The following is a 24,616-nucleotide window of genomic DNA, read 5'->3' on the forward strand; positions in this document are numbered from 1 at the left end:
CAGTTTTGGTTTTCCCCCTCCTAAACTATGTTCCACTGGGGTGAAAATGAGTGGAGCAACAATGATGAGTGATGAGACAATGTTCAAACAGGGCATGGTCATGCATATCTGAGGTATTTCTGTGCTTGAAAAAGATGTTGCATGAAAATCTGGCTTTTGCTAAACCATACATGCACCTCGCCCACATTTCTCTGCAGAATTGGTACATGTTAGAATGTGCGTGTATGTGTTGTGAACCTGATGTGAAGTTTGTTACTGTGTAATGCTGTCATTTGTAACCAATGAGTGAGATGATTTTCAACTCTAACTGAGTGAAATGCAATGATTGAATAATTGTACCTTTTTAGGCCTGTTGCTCTCTGTGGCGAGACTATTAGAAGGAGAATTTGGCTTGCATTCACACCTCAAAGTTGGGAACCACAGAAAACCAACTTCAGCCAATCACCTCTGTGGCAACAGTGGGGTTTCAACCCAGATCCTCACAATGCGAGTCCGTCACTATGACCACTCGACCACAACAGTGGCAACTGAAATTACTGTCAAATGTTACGATGAAGCAAACAAAAATAAGTGATTTTTTTCCGAAATCATAAAATAATCATGTGACCAACTGTTTTTTTTACTACCTGCATCTTTTTCATCATCTCTCCTGTTTACGATCTTTCCATTTTAAAAACCAATTATCAAGTGAGTACGGATTCATGAAAATCTAGCTGCAAAACACTGTGCTTAGGATATTGCTTCAAAATATTTTTAACTATCAAATTAATATATTAATTAATGTCTGTTGCATAAATGTAAGCTGACCATATTTTCTTGATAAAAATACAGCAAAATTGCCAATTGTCACCAAAAATGATGCCAAAGCAGGAGTCTGGCCTGCCAAAATTTGGATGTTTTCCAGACCCTTCACAAAAGTCTGGATCTGAAAAACAAACCCTTCATAAAATGCAAATTAACAAAACCATAAATTTGGCATTTCATTTGTTTTGTGATAAATTAACTAGATTATTTCGCTTCTCACAAAATTTCATTTTTCACTAAAATAAGGGAAATTTTTGCAAAAAGTGGACTCAATAGACTGGACAGACCCTTGCAAAAATAAGCAAAGTTCCAGTTATTCCTAAAATTGCCAAAAAATCACCAAAGGCAGAAAATTAAGCACCAGTGCGTTGAAGCAGTATGGATTTAAATAAATTTCTATGAAAGAAAACATTAACATGACAAATATGTGAAATGAAAATATAAATTTAAAAGCATATTATAATTTATAGAGTTGGAAAAATAATTTTAATGATTAATTTCATTAAAGAATGAAAATTAAAATGGCTTTGTTGAAAATTTGGGAAATAATGATATATTTTTATGAAAAAGTGAGGATGGCCAAAATTTACATGAAAATACGGGTCATAAAGTCACCTTACATATGTGACTATATGTGCTTTCGCTGATATTTTTATCAAAAGCACATTTCAATAGTATTTAAAACATGAAATGATTTCTGCTGAAATTTCCTTTAATAAAACTACAATATGTATATTTTTCAAAGCAAGACCTTTAGAACTTTATATTGTCTACAAGCGGAAATTGGAACTATAATGGCTTAAAAAATTATTTATGTTTAATAAATTGGCATTTCAAACTCAAAATTAAAATTAGTAAATGTGGAATATAAAGAAAAAATCTAATTTGATTTTTTTGAAAAATCTAATTTTTATCAATCACGATATAAATGTCCTTGAATTTTTAAATTTTGCCTGGAAAAGTGCTTGAATAGCCCTTGAATTTTTTCACTTTCAAAGAGTATGAACCATGGAGAATAATTTTGACGATGTCGACTGCCTGACTTCTGGCCCCATTCTTACCCAACACTCGGAAGACCCCACCCTCCCACTGTCTGACTTACTGAATACACCTGGCTCGAACCAGAACACCAGTGGGTACTTCTGGTTTCCAGTAGTCGAACATCCCTGGGGTCTAAAGGAAAAACAATCTTTCATATAATTAAATTGAGTTTAAACCTGATAATGTTACATTGCTGAGATAACTCACACATTGACGTTGCCTGATTTTGATCAAGTTTTTTTTGCAAAGATTGGTTGTGCTGAACTTTTTTCATCTTAAAAAAAATTATTGACATTTAAAACATCTAATACAATTGTCTCTTATTACACCACACCGATTATAACACATTTGGATATTTCATGTCTTTTATTAAAATCTCTGTTGAACATTTAATGTTACAACCAGTTAACAGAATTTAAACCACATTTTCAATTTACTGTAACGACTTTATAAAAATCTGGTGATTTTTAGGCAGTTTATATGTGGGTGTAGAAAGGGAAACTTCCCACTCAGAGGGTTCATACAGTCCTCGAAAGTCCTTGAAAAAAAGTTCATTTTCAAGTCTTTAAAAGTCGGTGAAAAATTGCAGTCCTTAAAAAAAACATTTTTAATTGTTTGAATTTTTTTTTTTCATGTGTCTGAATTTTTTCCATCAATTTTTGTTTCTCCCTGCCCCAACTAAATCCTCTCATAAGCCATGTTCCACTGGGGTGGAAATAAGTAGAGTAACAAAAAAATTATAAGTTACGAGACAATGTTCAAAACAGGACATGATCACTTCTTCCTGAGGTATTTCTGTGCTTAAAAAGATATGTAAAATCTGGCTATAAAACACTGCTCTTAAGATATTGCTTCAAAATGTTTTAAACTATTGAATTAATGAATGAATGTTGCATATACACTCAGTGGCCAAAAAAGTTACGAGACAATGTTCAAAACAGGACATGATCACTTCTTCCTGAGGTATTTCTGTGCTTAAAAAGATATGTAAAATCTGGCTATAAAACACTGCTCTTAAGATATTGCTTCAAAATGTTTTAAACTATTGAATTAATGAATGAATGTTGCATATACACTCAGTGGCCAAAAAAATTAGGAGCACCCCTCACTCAAACTTGGACTCATCCACGCAGCACATGCGCAGAATTAATAAACCAGATTTGCTGATAAATAGCTTTCTCTTGGTCAGAAGCACCAGTTAATGTTGCAATTTGCCGGTTCATGGGAAAACGAGAGATTTGAATGACTTAGAACATGGCATGATTGTGGGCGCCAGAAGAGGCGGTTCCAGTATCACTGAAGCTGCTAACCTTTTTGGCTTTTCTCACACAACAATATCATGAGTCTTCAAAGAATGGCAGCTAAGCCAAAAAACTTAGAGTGGAATAGTACGCAGAAATTGCTTGTGAACGAAAGAGTCGCCAGGCGACTGACACACCTGAAGCCCTAGTGGCACAGTGGTAAGATGCTCATCTCTTCCGCTATGAAGGTCACCGTCAAGGTCCACGGGTTCAAATCCGGCCAAAGAACATCAGAATCATGTTCTTTACTTACTGATCCTGGGGCAACTACCAAATAGATGACACCTTCATTTCCCATTCAACTTCATTGGTTGAAATTTTCCGTATGGCGATTTATGACTGAAGTGTGTCTTAAAGTAGATGATTGACATTGTATGCAGTAACAGACAGAGATGCCACTGGACTCTAATTTACCTGGGTCTCGGGAACCAGATTATTTGAAAAATCTGGGTCTTTTGAGTGATAGTGGGTCCCTCTTAAAAAAATTTATCTTGAAAAAAATTATGCCCCCCCCCCCATATTTCACTGGTATCTCTATGAATTTTCTTCCAGTATGCCCCAAATCAAGTACATTTCTAAAAACATGTTCTATCCAAAGGTTCATTTGCTTTTATTGTCTACTAGTAGGAAAAACTTGCAAAAAGAAGTTTATTAGCACTGAGAATTTAATGTATGGAATTCCGCGCATGTAATAAATTTAAAACAAATATACAGTTGGTCCTGCTTATAACGTTTCTCCCATTTAGAATATATGAACTTATTTTCGTGGTCCTAACAATAAGTAATTCTCATTGAGATTTCCTGTTTAAAGTGTTTTCCTATTTATAGTGTTTTTTATGACCGTTTTTGAAAAACGTTATAAGCAGGATCCACTTTAATTAACAGTTGAAGGGGCACATTTATATATTTACTATTAATCAATGTATAAATTCCTTTCTGTTTGATTTTACATTTTGTCAAAAATATCTTAGCATTTTCAATATCTTCTGATCAAATTTAAAGCAAATTAGATTCTCTCTCAGACACTTATTTTCTGATTCCCTATTCATACTTTGATTTTCCTAGTAAAATGATTTTATTTTCCCTCCCTGATGGTCAACCATTCTGATCTGTCGCTATTTAACTGTCACATATTTTAACACCTGAATATGGAAGCTATGTCAGATTTGTGTTGGAGAAACTTAACAGTGTGCTTATGTGTGTGTGCCCAGTATTTGGCATGTTTTGTGTTCAGTAGGTGGTGCCATCTATCTAGCGTCGCAACTAGATACTTTCACAAACAGGGCAAGTACACATTTTGGCACACCCATGTAATGTAGAAGAATCAGTTTTAAAGGGTGAATTTGGTGCCTCCTATAGTGCGCATGCCCCTCCCAGTTGCGGCTTTCCCTATTCTCCAAACTGGTAATACGTGCATTTGAAGTTCAATGTATGCATATTTGTATTGTAGGTCTGTGTGATCGCCGTGGCAACCTGAAGTTTTTTTCAAAGGAATAACCAACTCAAAATTTGAAATCTTTAGAAAATCAAATTTTTAGCCATTCACCATTGTGCAATCACAAGTTCCAAACACGGATTTTCACCAAAAGCAAAATTTGGGGGAGGTTATAAGGGGCCTCTTCCTTCCCCCCCCCCCCCACTCGAGATCAAAAATTAAAAATATTTTTGTAGAGAATTAAAATATTGGAATAAAATAATTTATTTTATACTATCTGTGAAGAATTTGATTCTAGTGCCCCTTCAAAAGCCGATTCTGCGTACACACCCGTGATTTTCGCGATGCGAAACTGTGACTACCGCATAGCAGCTTGATGACAAAACTGGATACGCAAGGTCGAGTTTTTACAGATTCGGTTTTTTTTTCCCACGATATCGGGAAGGTTTTACAATTTGAACGGGCATTCCAATCCTTTACGATTTCTAAAAAAAACCGTGCATTCTCAATATTGTAGGAACAAGATGAATTTACGCCGTAGAGACGCGGTCTTTGAATGCCGGCCGATAGCTGCTAAAGTACCGTAATTTCCCGTATATAACCAGAAGGGAGAAAATCTGCAGGGTATTAAAAATCCGAAATTTGAAACTTCTGTACATGGCCCCTCATTCAGGGAAGTAACTAGATATCCCTCATCTTAAGCCAGGTTTTCCTAGGAATAAGTTTTTTGCACAGTGTGAACCAAATAAGACAATTTCGCGCCGGCAGAAACGTGTTACATAATTACGCTACACATTTGTGTTTTCTTAGCATGGCACATCAGATCTGGGCGGCTATGGCCTTGGCATCAGCTACTCTGTCGTCTGCATGTTCCGGTTTGAAGGGAAGCGAAGGAAAACAGGAGAGAGAGAGAGTGAAGAGAACATCGGCAAAACATGCGGTGCACGACGCATTTGACACCTCCAGAAGCAGTGGGCCAATCACGCCTGACATAAAGCGCTGTCGTGAGGCGTATTGCGCTCTGTAGCAAAACAGTCATGCTGCTTTTCTTATCGGTGAGTGGACGACGTGCCGTGCTAGGCGAATTACGTTGCGCGCAGCACAGGAAACCTGCTCCTAGGAAAACCCAGCTTTATTCTTCAACAACCCGCGTGTATATCAATACAGTACAGTGTACAAAGTAGTAAAACTAGTTTTTCAAGGTCGCGCGATCATGATACACGGTTAAAAGAAGAAGAAAAAAGAAAGGGAAAAAATTTTGGGAGGTTTTTCTGTCTCCTTTTTTCTTCTTAGAAGTAGGAAAGAACACGTCCCGGAGGACGCGTGAACAAAATTTTTACGCATTTTCCGAAATTCTGGGTATTTGATGCATTATAACGCGTCAATGGCATCTCTGAGCAGAAGAGCTATAACATACCAAATTGTAAAGCAATACAACTCTGTCATCGTAGAGCATATCCGTACACTCTATAAGAGAGATCTTAAAACGAATTGGTTTTAATAGCCGGCGATTAAATGATTGCAAAGAAAACAACTTTTGTGAGCTAGAGAACATCAAAATCAAACTTTTGATGAGTGGAAGAAGGTTGTTTGGTCTGACATCAAGCTTTCTTCTCCATGACTTTGATGGCAGGATCTGTGTGTAGCGCAAACAGCACAACACCATGGATCTGGCATTCCACATGACAACTAGTCAAGCCAGTGGTGGTGGAATCACGGTCTGGGAAGGTCCTTTATTTCCATTGGAAATATCTGTCAATGCCAGTGCCTACCTCCACATTGTTGCTGACCATGTGCACCTGTTTATGGCCGTAATGTTTTCCTGATGAGATGATGGCTATTTCCAGCAGGACTGCATCCTCCCACATAGCTGGAATTATCTCATATTGGTTTAAGGAACATGATTCAGGGTTTCAATTGCTTCCTCAGTCACCTGATCTCAACCCAATTGAGTATTTGAGATGAGGTTGAAAGGTCTGGTAAAAGCTCTGAAACACCACCTTGTAATCTGAGGGAATTAAGAGCTGACTGAATTAAGAGGAATAAGAGCTAGTATTCCTCTTTAAAGGTTTCAACAAATTGTAGAGTCGATGCCTAAAGAATATCTGCTGTCATCAAAGCCAGAGGAGGTCTCGCACGATATTTGTGGTGAGTAACCGGGTGTTCCTAATTTTTTGGCCACTGGGTGTATGTAGGCTGACCATATTTCCTCGTTAAAAATATGGCGAAATTATCAATTACCAAAATTTATCCCAAAGGTAAGCAAAGTTGCCAGTTATTTCTAAATTTGGCAAAAAATCATCACCATTGCATTGGAGCAATATATTTAAATGAATTCTATAGAAAATTTTTTTAACAAATGACAAATATGTGAAAATACAAATTTGACGTCATAATTTATCATATATTTTCAACCCACTGCTGGGTGAAGGTCTCTAAATTTTTCCATTTTACTCTGTCTGATGCTTCAGCCATCCAGTTGACTCCAGCCAACTTTTCTAATCTCGTTGATCCATCTTGCATGGAGATGCCTTCTCAGACGTTTAACGTCACAGGGTACCAACCCAGAATACTTGTGGTCCACTTGTTGTCCTGTCTTCTTCAATATGTCCAGCCCATTTTCATTTTAAATGTTTAATTCTTTTCATGATATCAAATACTTTTATATGGCTTCTTGTCCAAGTGATTTGTTTCGCTTGTCATAATTATCATAGTATAATTTATAAAGTTTTTTTATGAAAAAGTCGTGATGGCGCTTAAATTTACATGAAAATACAGGAATGTCCTGGGAAATATAGAATACAGGTCATACGGTCACCCTACATATATGACTACATGCTATCTGATATTTTTATTGAAAAAAGTTTCAATAGTGTTTCAAATGTAAAATGATTTCTGCTGAAAAAGATAAAATTGATAAAACTACAATTTTTTTTTGTTTTTTTTAAAGCAAGACTTATAGAACTTAATATTGTCTAAAATCTAAAATTAGAACTATAATTATTTTATTCTTTATCTTTGATAAATTATGTTTCAAACTCAAAATTAAAAATTGTAGGTAATAATGTGGAATATATGAATAGAAAAAATCCAATCAATTTCATTTTTTGAAACAAAACACTATTTTTAACATCTATGATATGAATGTCCTAGAATTTTTAAATTTTGCCTTGAATAGTTCTTAAATATTTTTACTTTCAATTAGCATGAACCATGCCACTACATGTGTGTGCTCAGAAGTTTATACTATTTAGAGGGGTATTTTTCAACTACCGTCCAGCAATTTCTGTGATTTGACACACCCTGATCTGATATGTGCCGAATTAGCAAGTCTACTATAAATACAAATACAACGCCACAACAGGCAAATTGCCCAACGAGGTGGCTGACTTAAGAACATCACGGATCCCCGAGCCATATTTTGGAGGCCCTACCTACTACTGCTACACCACACATGCACCCCCCCCCCCCCGCGGAACCCCCCAACGAATCGGTACATGCGGGAATGTACGTGTACGTGTAGTGCAACCTGACGTAAAGTTTTGTTTCTGTGTAATGCTTGTTATGTGTAGTGCTGTCATCTGCCCCCAGTTTTTCTAACTATGAGTGAAGTGTTATGGTTGAATGATTTACCGTTGTAGGACTGTTGCTCTCTGTGGCGAGACTTTTTAACGGGGAGATCGGCTCGCATTTGCGCCTTGAAGTTGGGAACCACAGAAAACCAACTTCAGCCGACCACCACTGTGGGGTTCGAACCCGGATCCTCGCATCACGAGTCTGGCACTATAACCACTCGACCACCACAGCGGTAAGGGGTTATTCAAGTATTACGTCAGCATCAGGGGGGGGGTTTCGGATTTGATGACGGGGGGGGGGGTGTTCGAAGGTTGCTTATGTTATCAACCACCCTTTTTGAAGATATGAAATATTCTAAGCTGCTGACGAAATTTTGCTGACGGAGGGGGGGGGGGTCAGTGTTTTGCTGACGGGGGTCAAAAATGGCTAAAAATCTGCTTACATAATACTTGAATGGCCCATAATTTTTTTTTTTTTTTTTGTCTCCTGATGTGTGATTTATTAAGAGGTCACTGTATCGAAATGCATATAGAGTGGAGTTAAAAGTCAGTTGTATCAGTCAGGTCCAAAGGTGGTCCACACGCTGACTGGATGATTTAATTCAAATTTATTGAAACACTATTCAATTTCTGCAACAATTGATATTAGCAATATCCAGTTTCTGGACCAATCAAAAGAATATAGATGAGTAATGGCAAGTTTTATGTTTGGTAACAAGTTTTATGTTTTTATTGTGTTTAGCTGCTGCATGACCAGTGTAGTGCCCATATGCCGCTGTGGTGGTCGAGTGGTCATAGTGACAAACTCACGTCCCGAGGTCTTGGGTTTGAGCCCCACCATCGCCACAGTGGTGGTCGGCTTAAGTTGGTTTTCTGTGGTGCCCAACTTCAAAGTGCGAACGCGAGCTGATCCCCCTTTTACAAAGTCTCACCACAGAGAGCAACAGACCTACAAACAATACAAATGTAATTCAATAATAACACATCAATCACTTCACTTCTGAAACATAGATGGTAGCACTGAAAAATCAAACAACCCTACATATGCACTCAGACTGTTAGGTACACACACGGTTACACTTCCGGCACAACTCACTAGGTAGTAAATTGCCCATGGATAGTGATAGACCTGAGTTGTGCTCGGTTTGAAAGAAAAAGTTGTGCTCATAAAGCATGGAAAGCTATCAGTGTATTTCGTTGAAAGGGGAAATTACAAAAAAGCCACGCAGAATGGCATATACTACATGAGAATAATGTTATATGACTGTTGCAGCACTTGTAAGCAATGTTCCTTACTCATTGTTTTTACTTGTACTAATCTGTTTTTTCTGTACACAATAAGGAAATCTGTAATAAGCACTAGGGATGGGACGAACAGTGATTTGGCAGAATACCGAATAAAAAAAAATTCCATTGGCCAAAAAAACCCAAACTATCGGCTCTGGAGGGTCTCAAAATCCGAAATGAAGGGCCGAAAAAAATCTTATGTTAGGAATTGTTTGGATAAATTGTGAGGGAGGGGCATGACCTTCTAAGGGTAGGGCTGACAGGGCTCCAGCTTGAAGCCCGGGACTAAATCCTTATAACTTCTCTTTTTTCACTCTATAAATTAACTGTAGAAGGGGCCCCGTGGAAAATCAGGCATGGGCCCCACAAAAGATTCCCTGACGCATGAGGTAGGGGCTATGGAGGGAACAATAGGTAGGAGGCGTAAAAAATAAGTCCCACACAGGTACAGATTTTGTCTCGAGCCACCCAGATAGCTTACATTCTTTGGTATTACAATCAGAGGCCTTGTCTAGTTTCTCAACGTTCCCATTGTTGAGGTATAGTATGACTCAAAAGCGCGATGTCCTGAATTTTTACTGTGTTAAATTTTGTTGTCTTAAGTAAAGTCTACGCTGCCGCCCCTTACAACCTACCACCCAAGTGTGCCGCCCCTGTCCCAATTCATTATCACAGTAGTGTAGTTTTCAGGGGTGCAAGAGCTGCGGCAATTGCGCCAAACAGCGCCGAAACGGTTCTCTTGCTACACGGTGTGCCATGGCGCCGAATCCCTGCGCATTTGCGGCAATTCTTGTTTGTGGTTCGCGGAGGTACCGCTAATGCACTGTTGTACGTCAAATACCCTTAATTTGGGAAAAAGAAATATGAACATTTTGATCACGGGACGCGTTCTTTCCGAGACACGGAAAAAGATGCGGGGGGGGGGGGGGGGGGGGGGGAGAAACTTCATTTTTTTTCACTTCCCACCATCTACCACAATCACGTTATCTCGTGACCTTGGAAAGTAGTTATACTACCTTGAAGTATTAAGTCCTGTACTGTTATTGGTATAACCGGCGGGCTATCAAAGTCCTTGAATGAATATGCCAAATTTTCCGATTTCGGAGACCGTTTTTTCTCCTGCTGGTTATAGGTTATATACTGAAAATAACAGTAATTTCGCTGCTGCCAACCGCCGTTCAAAGACGGCATACATCGAAAAGAGGATTGGTTTACTCGTTTAAATTACCGAAATTTTTCGACGATCTTTGGGAAAAAATAGGATCTGTAAAAACTGCAGCTAATATATTCATAGTTTTGTCATCTAGCCACTATGAGGTCGTGTGGTTATCGTCGGCGGTTGCCGATCGTAACAATTTCACATCGCGAAAAACCGGATTTGGTGAACAGGGCCGGCTCGAGGGAAAAAATTTTCTACCCATGCAGAACCTTTTTTTTGGCGCTACGGACCACGTTTGGACCACGTTTTTTTGGTCGACAAACCTTTTTCCACCCTTTCAACTCCATTGGGCATCCCTGCTTGAGCGGCGCCCAATATGGCCGCATGGTCCGCCACTTCATTGGTGGGGGAGGGGCATGCTCTTAACAATAGTCAGAGGAAGGAGTTTGTACTGGGAGCATGTGCTCATTTTACATACCTTTTTTATATTAATGTCCTACCTTTCCAAAACATGTTGTTGGAGAGAATGAAATGTTTGCACCCTTTCTTGCTTTTTGCACTCCCTCTCGTACATTGCTGGGATGGTACATTACTCCCTCACGTATTGCTGGAATGCTGCTTAATATTGTATCACCAACAGAACTATTGATTATGTGTGATGAATGGGTTGCACTACAATGCAAATAATTACAAGAAGTGAAATCATTTCAGAGAATAGAGAGATAGATATTGGGCAGACATATTCAAACTTCGTAACTTTGAAAGCAGCCCAAAGTTCAAAATTTTGCCAGTTTTGGTGAAGGCTTTTTTATCTTCAGCATATGGTGACGCAGACAGTGAAAGAGAGTTCATTGTTAACAAATAAAGAAAGTCTGTTCGAACATTGAAAAATCTGTCCATCCAATGCTTTAATAGAATAATACATACAAAATCTTATGTTCAAGGGCATAAAAAATTGGAAAAAAATTGTCATTGAGATACTGTACTTCTCAAAGCGACTCGTGATTCGTAATCTATTAACATGCTATTTTAGGTTGAGAAATTGTTTAAGTAAATAAGGTATTTATATTTTTCTCGTTTTCTGCATTTTGCTTTTAAATTTAATAATTCCTTTATATTCTGTAAGAAGCCAATTTTTCACGGAAACTCTTATTATATTCTGCACGCACTTTTTTTGCTATATCAGGATGAATAAGATTTTGGTTTTCAAGCTACAGAAATTCTTGCTGTCTAGGTTTTCAGTATGCATGTTGCTTAATTTGAAAAGAGTCTAATAATTTTTATTCATCATTTCACTAATGTATGTTTTATTAGTGACAGATAAGATAATTCAGAAAATTTTTTAATGAATTTTAATTTGTGAAGGAAATTTATTTAGAGTTATTTGTTTCAACCATTTTTAGCAAAACTATGGGCATTTCACAGAAAAATTACTCCTTATATCGCAGATATAGTTCATGTTTAGTTCTGCTCCATTTTCAAAATTTCTGCTCCAAAAATGAAATTTGCTGCTCCGAAATGGATGAGGGGCACTTGCACCCCTGAGTTTTAAAAAATTAAATTTCTTGGGTATTTTTCCCCAGGTATGATTTGGTCTCTTGGAGTTCGTTATAACTGAATTAGACTTTATTTCTTTTCAGCAGAGGCAATGGATTGGCACCCCCTTTCAAAATTCATAAAAAATACCCCAGAGCAATCATTCTCTATTCGATTTTTATAAATATATTCCCCATCAGACCACTCAGTGCTGGCTGAAGATGGCTTTATGCTAAACTAGATGGCTATCCGTTTGTAATTGCATGATGGGTTGATTTGAGCGATGGGTTTTTTTACAAGCTTTCATTTTTCACCCATCTACTTCTTGGATTACATTTACTACCAGCACTCAAAAGAATGTCAATGAATGGTCAACAAATCTTTGTCTGTTTTCTTTATGGCAGCCCTCTTTGAATGAAAAGTCCGAACACACACAATTTTCTGTCTTTACAGTTATTCCATTTCGTGTAAACCTCTTCAATAGTTTGTGTCAGGGCCTACTATCACCCAGACGTCATAAAACCACTGAGATTACATGAACCACTTTTTTTATTTCCTTCCTCATGTTAATGTTACTTGAATGGGGAAAAATTACGAAAAAGATATTCTATGTATTTTGGTTGAAATTAAATTTAGTCAGAGTGACTAAAAAAAATTTAATGTCACAAATCTATTCGTGGCCCCCGTATCAGTAGCCGTGGCTCCCCTTTTGCAAGATTTTCATCCGTGGCCCCCCTGAAATATCCTAGGGTCCCCTGGGGCCATATGGCCCCTGGTTGAGAACCACTGGTGTAAGGTACCATGTGTGGTATGGAAGAGTCTGTAGCACATTGGATAGCGAACAATGATGCAGACCTGCCAACTCTCCGGATTTAGGTGGGAGACTCCAGATTTTTCATCCTCTCTCCCGCTCTCCGGACTTGTTAAAATTTCTCCAGATTTTTGCAGAAAATTAGATTTTACGTAAGCTTTCATGACGTCAATGACTGCCGTCGTCGTTAGGGAAAACACCCATAGAAGACAACTGTAGTTATTCCCATCGAGCAGCCATAAAAAAAAGTCTTGGTGACCTTATTTAAGCAACTGGCAAAGACGTGACTTTGTTTACGTAGCATTTATCTGCAATCATATATCAGGGACATGACTTTGGTTGCCGAAATTCCTGTATAATCGTTATTGTATTTCATTAACAGTCATGCGGTAAGCACGAGTTTTTTTGTCAGCAGCTTTGTATTTTAAAGTTTTTAAAATTGTTTCCTCCGATTAAATATGTCTTCAGAAAGAAAATAAACCTTGTGGTGAACACAAGTTTTTTCATCAGCAGCTTTGTATTTGTAATTTTTTAATTATTACCTCTGATTAAATATGTCTTTAGAAAGGAAATATATAAAACTTTAAGCTATATAAAGCTAAATATGAAGCTTTTCAGAATTCATATACCCAAGATTATCAATCACTAATAGCATCCATGAAAGGAAACTTATGTTTTATGAACAGTATATGTAAATGTGATTTCTCTATTCTGCATGGAAAGACTGACATGAAATTATATTCTTCTCGGGGGGGGGGGGGGTAATGGAACTTTTTCTTAATTGATTAAAAACAAATTTCAAATTTTTTTCCTTTTGATCGAGTCTGAGTGCTCGGGGGTACCCCCCTTCGGGAGAATCTCCAGATTTCTGGATTGCAAAAGGTGGCACGTCTGAATGATGGCATTGGGGCAGTTTAGGCCTGTCATACAATCATCTGGTCTTGCCTCGCATTCGTGCACCTTGGCCTTCCAGAGTCTTCATTCCGCTGATGAGTTCATTGCAGCAACTGCAACATCCTTTGTGGGAGTCGCTTGCCCAGTTTGAAATATCCTGTAATTTGTAGAAGCAAACGACAAGTGGAAAATTAACACAACTTTCGCATGAAAATGTTATTAAGTTTGGACTAATGTTATACAAATCATATATTCGATTTTTCAACACATAAAAACCCGCGATTCAATATTGACAGAATTGTATAATCTCACCGGTTTGTGGTTGGTCAATAATCAGTCAATTTATACTTCCATTATCTGCCGGTCGGACACTCGATGTAGGAAGTCTCGTCTGTGTAGCCAGCCTGGTCAGCACCTAGGGGGGGGGGCCTCTCGGTTGAGGTCAAGATCAGCACCAGGGAGCCTCTTGGTTGAGGGCCATATCAGCTCCAGGGGAGCCTCTCGGTTGAGGGATGGGTCAGCAAGATTTATTGCACATACCCTTGACGAGGACAGCTCCTTTGTTATGTTTCATCCAACATCACTTAATGAAGGTTTTTCAACTATGAAAATAAAACAACTTTCGATTCTGGACCTGCTGGGGAACAGATTTAGACAATTAAACTATCACATAATGAACAAACAATTCGATAATTTTCTCAGCCTAAGGCCAAATGAAGTGGGTGTAAGACGGACAACCGCCCAACTAGAGGGTTTTAGTTGAATTAGTATTACAAAGGAAGAGAGAGTGTGACAACGTAAGGCTTGTATTTAAAGGGAAAAATCCCGGCCGCACGTGTCTAAATAAGTCCAATTGGCTTCAAGGTCATTTCATTTACATATGATCGCAGGCCAGCAGCATCACGATCTGCATTGATCGTCGCCACACGACTACCGCTGCCTATGAAAAACAAAAAGTAAACATTTGTGTATTTATGCAGTGACGATTTCAGACTTTTGCGCCGGGGGCCCATGGAGATCGGTTACACAACCATTTCTGTCAGCATCTTTGCACAGCCATGTCCGTACAGTGCAGGTGGCGGCCTATTACTGAGTATGACCAGCCATTTTCACGCATCCCGACTATGCAACCACATTCAAAGTTGTCCAATTGGCTATAAAGTCTTCGACCACGTTGTAACGACATTATTGGTTGTGTCTCCAGGGAACTGCAATGCTGACAAGGAGAAAAGATAAACCATCTGTGATTGTTACCAGTTTTATACAATGCTAGTTGCGCAGTAGAAAAGCACGCTATGACCAAAGTTAACATTCATTAGCCTTTTTTGAAAATTTAATCATTTGCATACTAGGCATAAAGGAATTTGTATGCAAAATTTTGAGATGATTGGATTATTTTTTAGATGTGCTTCGGTTTTTTTTTTTCAAAAGAGTGTATGATAAGTAATTTTAATATAAATAGGCCTATAAAATTATTTTGTTTTCTTTAATGAGGCTCTCGTGGCTTTTTTTTTTCCTTATGCAGAGAATACTACTTCTCTCAAGATAACTTGATAAAAGATGTCTTTATGAGAAGAAAAATGGACAGTGAAGGATACCTACCTTTAGCTTTAGTTGCAGATTTTAACAAAGTTAAAGAACTTTCCCAAAATCTTGATGTCATAGCTCAAGTAAGTGGTGGTGATGTATGTGTATTTAGTCTTAGAAAAAATGAAAATTTGGTTGCATAGAAATATTATAGATGAACAAAATTATACTGTTTCTAGTTGGTTTTTTATTATAGTCTGGGTGTTGAAAATTCTGCCTCGTATCAGGTTCAACCCACCAAAAACATTTCATGTAAAAAATTTAGCTAATGTTTTAGCGGTAAAAATTTTTGATATATGAAATAGCTTTCTTAATAACTGTGACACTTTGATTTGTAAATCACTCTAAAGCTCTACATTTTAAGGAACATTTTGTGACAGCAAAACCAGCATGTTGTTGTTGTGTTTTTTTTTTTTTTGTGGAGTGTAAGAACTTACTCTATATTTTTGTTTAAATCAGGGAATTATGTCACATTTTATCCTGCCTATTACTTGCATTTTTGACGAGGCAATGTCTTTTTATCTGAATGGTGGGTTGTTCAGTACACAAATGATGTGATGAGTTCAAACTTTAAGTTGAATATATCAGAATCCAAGAGAGAGATATTAGCTAATGACACACAGTTGTTAAGAAAAAGAATGAAAGCATTCATAATTCTTCAAAAACTGTTCAAATAGATATTGAGTCTTCGTAGATTGTTTAGTAATCAATCATTTTTTTTATTTTACGAGTAATGCCTAACAATAAAATTAGTGAATCGGTCAATTTGATGCGTTTTTGGAAAAATAGGTATAGCACATGCATATCTACAGTATGATAGATGTTGGAGAAAAATGAATTACATTATATGTTCATGTCATCACACCAGTGTAAATTTCCATAAATTTGGAAAATTAAATTGATGCATGTCTTAAATCTAGTGTGGAAAAATTTTGCAGCGACAGTGGCAATAATAGTAAAAAAGAATTTTACTTCATGAAACCATCATTATGTTATTCATACAATCATCATTATGAACAATCAGTTATTAATATCATGCTTTTGCTGGTTAATATCTCTTATTTTTTTCAATTATTATAAATTGGCTTGACAAATCCCAGGCACTGGGTTGGGATGGCGACGAAGAACTTCCAATTGATACCTAAAATTTCCTATGTGTAATTATACTAAATTACAGTTAAAACAATACAGCATTTATGTCAGCTCATTTACTATGTTCAAAAGGGAAAGTAAAAAATATATTTAGGGTAATTTTTCTCATCGAGAAGAGAATGCTTGGTTTTTAAAAAGTTTGGGTGGCACCTAGATTTTTTTCGGATTTGTCAAGTTCCGCTTAAATATATTGTTGAGGAGAATACTTGTAAGTGCTTTTAAAAGGGTTGGTTTGTATCGTGGGCCTATATAAAGCAGTTCCAGAGAATTTTCAAAAAAAAGCTTACGCTATTTTGCGTAACAGAAAAAAGAATTTCATCTCAAGAAAAGAACTTGGTCATAGTTTTTCTTTTTCTCACTCTGTTGTCTTTTGTATATTAGCTCATGCAAAAGTTGTTGAACTGCTTGAAACTTTTGAACACAGCAGTGCTTGTGCATGACATATTTATTTCATTGATACTTGTAAGAGAATAAGCTTGTGATGCTATGTAACTTCAGCTTAAGTCAGATCTTCAAGTGTGAGCACTGCATTCGCTGTTTAGCTATGGTTGTACATAGCAAAATACAATTTGGCATCTCTCGGACACTATGTAACCATTCGTGATACAATGATATGAATATATGTATAACATAAAACATAACGTTTAAAAGAAAAAATATAAGCAATTAAATATAGCTGAGATTAGCGTTTTCATAAAAAAAAAATCATGGAATCTTATTCTAGAGGAGAGTAATACACAATAGGCAAAAACTAAAGAGTTTTCATTTAAAAAAAAACTGTTGCTCTATACACGCAACACGTTTTTTTTAGCAAACTTGTTACAATTTAGCATCAGAAATGCAATAAAACAAAGGGGAAACTTTGTCAGATCAGTTTGTACATCCCCAGAGTTACGAAATCAGAAATATTTAAAAATAATATTAAGATGTTCAGCCTACACAACCAATCAATATGGTCAGCTAAAAATCAAATAAACCCCTATTGACAGCCCAGATATATACGTTATTATGTATGTGCAGGCAAGTCTACATCAGTACTACATAAAAATCAGTAGTTCCCAAGCAGAGAATTCTGTCGCTGAACATGCACTCATCAATGATAATTTAATTAGAATTAAAGGAGATTCAGTTGCTGGTAAGCAAAGATGGTTTATCTTCTCTTATCTGATAGGTAGGGCATGTTTAGGTACTATCAGTGTAAATGATCATATAAAAAGCAATGAGATTTGCTTTTTATGTGACTCCTTTTCATTGTTCCACATGCTGGATTTCAATCTTTACATCCTAGTTACATACAAAGCTAAAATTATAATCATTTGCATCTCTTGTGGCGAGAAACTTTGTGTCAAATCACATAACTCTTTCTTAGTGTTGAAATTTTTCTCAACTGCAATGTATTTTGTTAATATATGTTTGTGAAAGACTTGTCTTTCTATTTAGGCATTGAAAGGAAGTTCTCAGGTTCAGCTTGATTTCGCCAATCAAAGAGTCAGAAGTAGACATAGGCCAGAATTTTGGCCTCTGAAAGACAAAAATGTTGTGAAGTCAAATTTGCATGCTGATGTTCCTGATTTTGTTCCTGGAAAACCATATGTTGGAAAATCGTGTAAGTTTTTTTTATAATATAGGAATACATCAGTTAACACCTCAACTTGCAAAGATTTTTTTTTGCATTATTTCTGCTTCTGCTGACAAATGTTTTAGTTGGCATGGGTGAACACGCTCACATAACACAGCAGCATACTGTGCTGAATTTTCACACAATCAAAATTATTGTCTTTTGACCCTAATTAATTTATGTCTGCCTCAAAATCACTTTCCGCATACATCTCTACTTCTCTTCCAGAAAACTTTTGAGCCATTTTGTGTAAAATAAATGACTAAGCAAAGTTAAAACTACACTTATCCCTTTACATAGAGGCTCTACGTAACAAATTGGGATGACGTGCAGTAGAGCTAACAGATAGATGTCAAAAACTGTTATCGTTATTTATACTTGGGGAAATTAAGGAAAAAAGATGAGAGTTCACAAGTTCTTCCAGGTTTCTCTCGGCTAGCCTTTCTCTATGTAGGTTATACATTATTTTTGAATTTATTTAAAAACCACAGCAAAAGAGAAAAAAAATAAATGATAATACTGAGATAATTTTTTTTACAGGGTTACCAATGAAGAGTCCCATGGGAAGGGAGAGAGCTCTAATGTATTTCTTCTATTTACACAGAGTAGAGATAGCTCCTCCATGATCGTTAAAAGTTTAAAAAATAAGAGTCTAGGCTTGAATGTTTTCATTACACATGTTCTTTCAGTGCAAAACTCATGGCCAAACTCAAGCACCAAACTGAATGGACTGGACATTCTAGGACAGTGTCTCCCAAAGTAGGCAATATTGCCCTCTGGTGGGCAATGGAATGGTCCAGGGGACAATAGAAGCTATGGGTATAACACAGGATTCTATGGGTTCACTTGAGTTAGGGTTTGGTGATAGAAAAAATTTCTGATGAAGGAGGCGATGGAACAGAAAGTTCGGGTAACTATGTTCTAGGAAAGTGATTCTCAACTTGTGCTCAAGTGGGAACTCCCAGGGGCTCTGCGACCGCTGAAGGAAAATATTTAAAAAACAGTAAATTTGAAAATATATAAATATTTGAATTATAAAAATAAGTCTGTAATTTTTATGAATAAATAAAAAATAGGCCTAACACAGGACTCCACCATAGAAACTATATACCAGAAAGGGCTCCACAAGTCATAAAAAGTTGAGAACTATTGTGCTAAGAGATCATCTTTTCAATCTGCATGTATGAGAAACAAATGAGCTAACCCTATCACATGACAGGATACCTTTTATCTCGGTTGTGTATATAGTGCAAAGTAGAAAGATATTCAGTGTCTCATCTTTCTTTAAATTCTTTTTCATTCAATTGTGAAGCATTTCATTTCAGCCTTTGGCCAGTTTGTGTATTTTAATGTGCTTCTCAATATTTTATAAAACTTACCTTCAAAGTTTGGACCATACCTGGAATGAATTAAACAATTTTCCATAGGAGCATATGGGAAAGAAAATTTTTTTTTTCCTTTCATTTTAGTGAATGAATGTGATTTTTGTAAAAAAATTATCTTTGTTAGCCGAGGTATGCAGTCAGATTTCAGTATGATGTCAGTAACTTTCAATGTCACGCCACTTGTAACACCAGTTTTTAAAGGCCCTTACAGCACAAGTCAATTAGGCTGAAATATATTTTGTGTAGGTATTGTATTATCCGTAAAAAACAATACTATTTTTAAAACAATATTTGTACTGGTGTTTCATGTTCTAGCTTTTTCAAAAGTTAAACTTTTCTCCCATATTGTGGGAAAAGAATTTAAGGGAAATTTACTTAATAATAAAAGCTCTGAAAATCGTAAAAGGCCAAAGAACTTGTGAAATCGTTTTTAATTGAGTAGGTAATCATTGATATACTGTATAATGCCAAATATTACAATTATTGTAGATTGCAATTAATGATTCTACCTAAGCAGAAATTATATTGTTTTTAAGGTTATATAGGGGGTGGGGGGGTTGTACCTGAATTATTTGGTTTATTAATTTTTTATTTGCTTAGTTTGAGGGTGAAACAAGTAGAGTAGTCATTATTAAAAACTTCTATCTGGATGGAAAAAAATAATTTTGTATTTACTACTTCATGGTCTTAGACACCTCATTCAAAATTATGGTTCACATTTTGTGTATAAATGAAACAACATTTTGCATAGCAAAGCAGTTGGATACATAGGCTTATTCTAGGTTTGGTGATTCTGATGCTATCCATTAGCCATAGCATTCAATTGTCTTCTGTATTTTTAGGGCATGCAGAGGCATATAAACAATATTTACAATTCTCAGAAAAGAGCTAGAAATGAAAGTGTTTCATTCGTCAGAAATGATTGCATTGTTACATTGAACAGTAAAATATAAACAAATCCTTTATAAAAAGATGGACAACACACAGTAAAACCACCCGGTTCACCTTGACTTATTTATATTGGACCATGTAATTTATACATTTTGCACTATGCTTTTGGAAGTGGTCTTGAAAGACCATCATTCCTAAAATCTTATATGTCTTCATAATTTGCTGAGTGCATTATCAGAGAGTTGACAGATTGGACTATAGAAGACTTAAAAAAAAGAATGTAATTTATATTGCAAGGAGAGAAAAGATGGTTGCTTGGGTTGCTAAGTACCCTGTTTTGGCCAAAAATTGTTTTTGTAACCAAGTCATTTCTGTCATTTCGCTTTGGCTACAGGATACTGAAATAGAGCTATGAAAAAAAAAATTAATTTTGAAATTTTCTAAATATAAATTGCATGAAAAAAAAAATTGCAAATAAAAAATTGCATGATGAAAAAAATTTTTTTTAGGGAATTTTTCTTTTGTTATGCTATGATTATGCTGTTTGGGGAAGGTCCTTTTTAGGATTATTTTTTCCTACTTTTTCTAATTTTTTGAGTGGGAGCCGTGTTATACAATGCAGAGAAATTAAAGAAAGGCTTTTTTTTTTGACAAAAAACTGACATTTCTGAAACCACCTTCATTGAGACACGTAGGTACCACGTTTCCACTTGCCTACAGAAAATGGAGTCTGTTCGTGATGAGCAATATGCAGCCTTACATTGATTCAAACACTTCAAGTGATGAAACATGCCCTTACTTACAGGTGGTTCCGTTGTTCTTACTAATTCTGTGAATCACATCATGATAGAACACAACTGCTGCCATTGTCTGCATCACTCAGTAACATTAAATATACAGACTTAGAGTATGACAAATGCACTTTAATCAAGATGGTGTAACATATCTACTAGTCCAATATATTACTCTATCTTCTCAAACAACTGCAGAAGCTGTATTTATCATGATGTCATCGACTGTATTAGCAGATATGCCAGAATCACCTTGCTCTGAAAACAAAACACATTTTTTCTTAAAATGTTTGAATAACTGCAACGTTTTTGATTGTGATGAGATATCTTAACAATCCGTGTTGCAAAATTTTGTATGCTTCTGTTGCAGATATCTGTGAATGAATGCAAAATGCCAAGGTGGCATATTGAGTATTGTAAACAGATTCAATTTTTCATTTTATCCAGCCAAATGAATTGTCAGATTTACATGTAATTTTTCTCCCTCAATTAGATGATATCCATGCCATAACTGCCAACTGTTACGATTGTATCGTATTTAGTGTGATTTTAGCAAGTTAATATGATTATATGCTTTTGCTTCTAGAAATATGATTTTTTACTGAATCGCTAATATTGACCATGGTTCGTACGGTCCTTGAAAACCTTGAAAAGTCTTTGAAAAAGAAAGTTTTTTTAAGAATTCTGTGAGAGTCCTTGAAAAATTTGTGTTTTCCGAAATATTTTTCGCCACTTTTTTTTTTTACTCCATAAGTGACGTCCTTAAAAAAGTGTAAAGCACAGGGAAAAAGCCTTAGCAGCCAATAACCCTGGATAATTGGATTTAAAGCACGTTTTCCCCCATTATTCTTAAGCCGGGTTTTCGTAGGAGCAGGTTTTCTGTGCCGCTTGCAAAGTGAATCGCCCAGCGTGACACGCCGTCCACTCACCAATAATAAGAAAAGAAGTTCAACTGTTTTCCTAGAGAGCACAACAAGCCTCACGGCAGTGTTTTACGTCGGGCGTAATTGACCGATTGCTTCTGGAGGAGTCAAATGCGTTGTGCGCCACTTGTTTTACTGATCTTCTCTTCATTTTTGTTTTCTTTCACTTCCCTTCATCCAGCTCGATGCTTCCCTTCAAACCGGAGCATGCAGATGACAGAGTAGCTGATGCACCACGGTAGGAATACAAAAACGCGTAGTGTGATTATGTAACACGTTTCTGTCAACGCGAAATGATCCAGTTCGGGTCATGCGGCGCCAAAAACCTATGTTGGAATGTTTTTTCCCTGTTTATTCTCTGTGCACGTGGAACCGCTCGGCCCGACGCAATATGTAAATCTCCGGCGGCATGCTCTCACCCTCACGGGAGCTCGACTTTGTACTGTAGGCTGGTTTTTTTCCACGTCTATGTCGGGATTGTTTTTTTTCTCCCTGAGATTTCCGGTTGTTATTTGTCGCCCGTTTTATTTATTTATTTTATGATCGTAAATGATCTTGCTTTTTTCCTTGCAACTTTTATGGAATAAAAGCTAGAGTTCAAAATATGAACTTCCGATGGTTGTTTTTTTTCTTCAGCTCAGTCGGCACGCTCTGGCTCCCAACAACCAATACCTCCTTCTAGAGTAGAAGTCCTTCTGCTCTAGAAGGTATTGCAACAACCCACTTCTAGGAAACCCCGGCTTTATGGTAGCATGTATCCTGTGATCGTATGTAGACGTATTTGGAGTCGTTGAAAGCCATTAAAATTTTGTACTAGGTATTTTTTCTGGAGCACTTGAGAAATCAATATCTTAGAAAAAAAGTTTCATAATTTTTGCCGAATTAATTTCAGCCTTTCGGTCCGTAAGTGAGCGAACCTTCCTCTGATTACTGTCAACCATAGGCGGAGATTGACTTGGAAATCTGGGGGAGGGCACGATGATGATGATGATGTCAATTCATATATGCATATATACAGGGTGATTATAAAAAAGCTATCCCGACATATGGGCCCCTAACTATCATACCATTCACAGAAACTGAATGAAATTTTGGCATAAGGTATTTTGAGGTATGCGCTCAAGAATGATATGGAAAACAACAGTGTCACTCTAACAGTTACGGTTACAGTGAGAAAATTTCGAAAATATCAAATGGCAACACCAAGTTTTTTGTATTGGAATGTGATCTCCATTGTGAAAAACCCTAAATAGCGTTCGAATGGCAACTTTAGCATGAAAATCACCGGCGGTAGATAGGCTAAAAGTGAAGACAACCAATTTAGGGCAGAGAAGCAGCATAAAATAAAGCATTTCATTGTGTTTCACAAATTTTCCACATGACCTTGTGGAGGACTAATCAGGCTGGGATCTCAGCCGAAGAAACGGTGTGACGAATGAAACTAACATTAATGCTCTGGTGCACGGCAAAGTCCTTTTTACTTTTTCCTCGCCTAGCTCCGGGGATTTTCGTGCTACAGGTGCCATTCCAACGCTATTTAGTGTTTTTCAGTATGGAGATCACATTCCAATACAAAAAACTTGGTGTTGCCATTTGATATTTTCGAAATTTTCTCACTGTAACTGTTAGAGTGACACTGTTGTTTTACATATCATTCTTGAGTGCATACCTCAAAATACCTTATGCCAAAATTTCATTCAGTTTCTGTGAATGGTATGATAGTTAGGGACTATATGTCGGGATAGTTTTTTTATAATCACCCCGTACATTAGATCAGTCAACTTCACATTCCCCCCACCCCCCTGTATCTCAGCTTATGCTGCAACAAAATATTTATTTAGGAGTGATGTGAAGCGCTTGTACAAGGTTCTTTAAAGAAAGAAAACAAAAAATGAGTAACGTGTGTGTATACTTTTAATTACTTGTGTGGCTGAAAAATCCCTTCTATCAAGATTGGTTGCTGAGTGTGCCAGACAAAAATGTCGCCAAATGCAAGCTGTACATCAATGGGTGAATCTGCGCTGAAATCCATTGAGCTTATATTACTGGAGGGAGTATGACGCAGGGCCATAACTAGGATTTTTGCACTGTCTTGCTGCCCCCACCAATTCGGAATTCGATAATTTTATAACGGTGCTCACCTAAAAATTGCCAACCGGGGCAGTTGCCCCCCCCCCCTGCATTCTAGTACCGGTGCTGGTATGACGTCAGTGGTCTACATCATTCCTTGGAAGATCATGTGATGCATTGAATGTCGCGCATCTCCGTTATTTTCTAATGGCATCCATAGTTGTTTAAAGGAGTTTAAAACAATAAATGAAAGAAATAATTCCAGTATCAATGATATGATTCCAAAATTAATAAAAGAGATAGTTCCAGAATTAATGAAAGAAAAAATTACAGAATTAATGAGAGAATTCCAAACT

At 36.8% G+C, this 24,616-nt stretch overlaps 1 protein-coding gene across 1 annotated transcript in view; it reads left to right on the top strand.

Annotated features, from left to right (window-relative positions):
• The window catches only part of LOC149080685 (uncharacterized), a 195,542-nt gene that overhangs the window by 77,902 nt on the left and 93,024 nt on the right, over positions 1–24,616 (top strand). Inside the window, exons 8-9 of the mRNA XM_089239898.1 lie at positions 15,369–15,513; positions 18,023–18,188. Coding sequence (XP_089096024.1) covers positions 15,369–15,513; positions 18,023–18,188 — 311 coding nt within the window. The remainder of the gene's footprint in view (positions 1–15,368; positions 15,514–18,022; positions 18,189–24,616) is intronic.

This window comes from Pholcus phalangioides, unplaced genomic scaffold, assembly GCF_987345545.1.
Source record: "Pholcus phalangioides strain wild (caught in Gottingen) unplaced genomic scaffold, Ppha-v1.0 ptg000011l_1, whole genome shotgun sequence".
NCBI classification, from domain to species: domain Eukaryota; kingdom Metazoa; phylum Arthropoda; class Arachnida; order Araneae; family Pholcidae; genus Pholcus; species Pholcus phalangioides.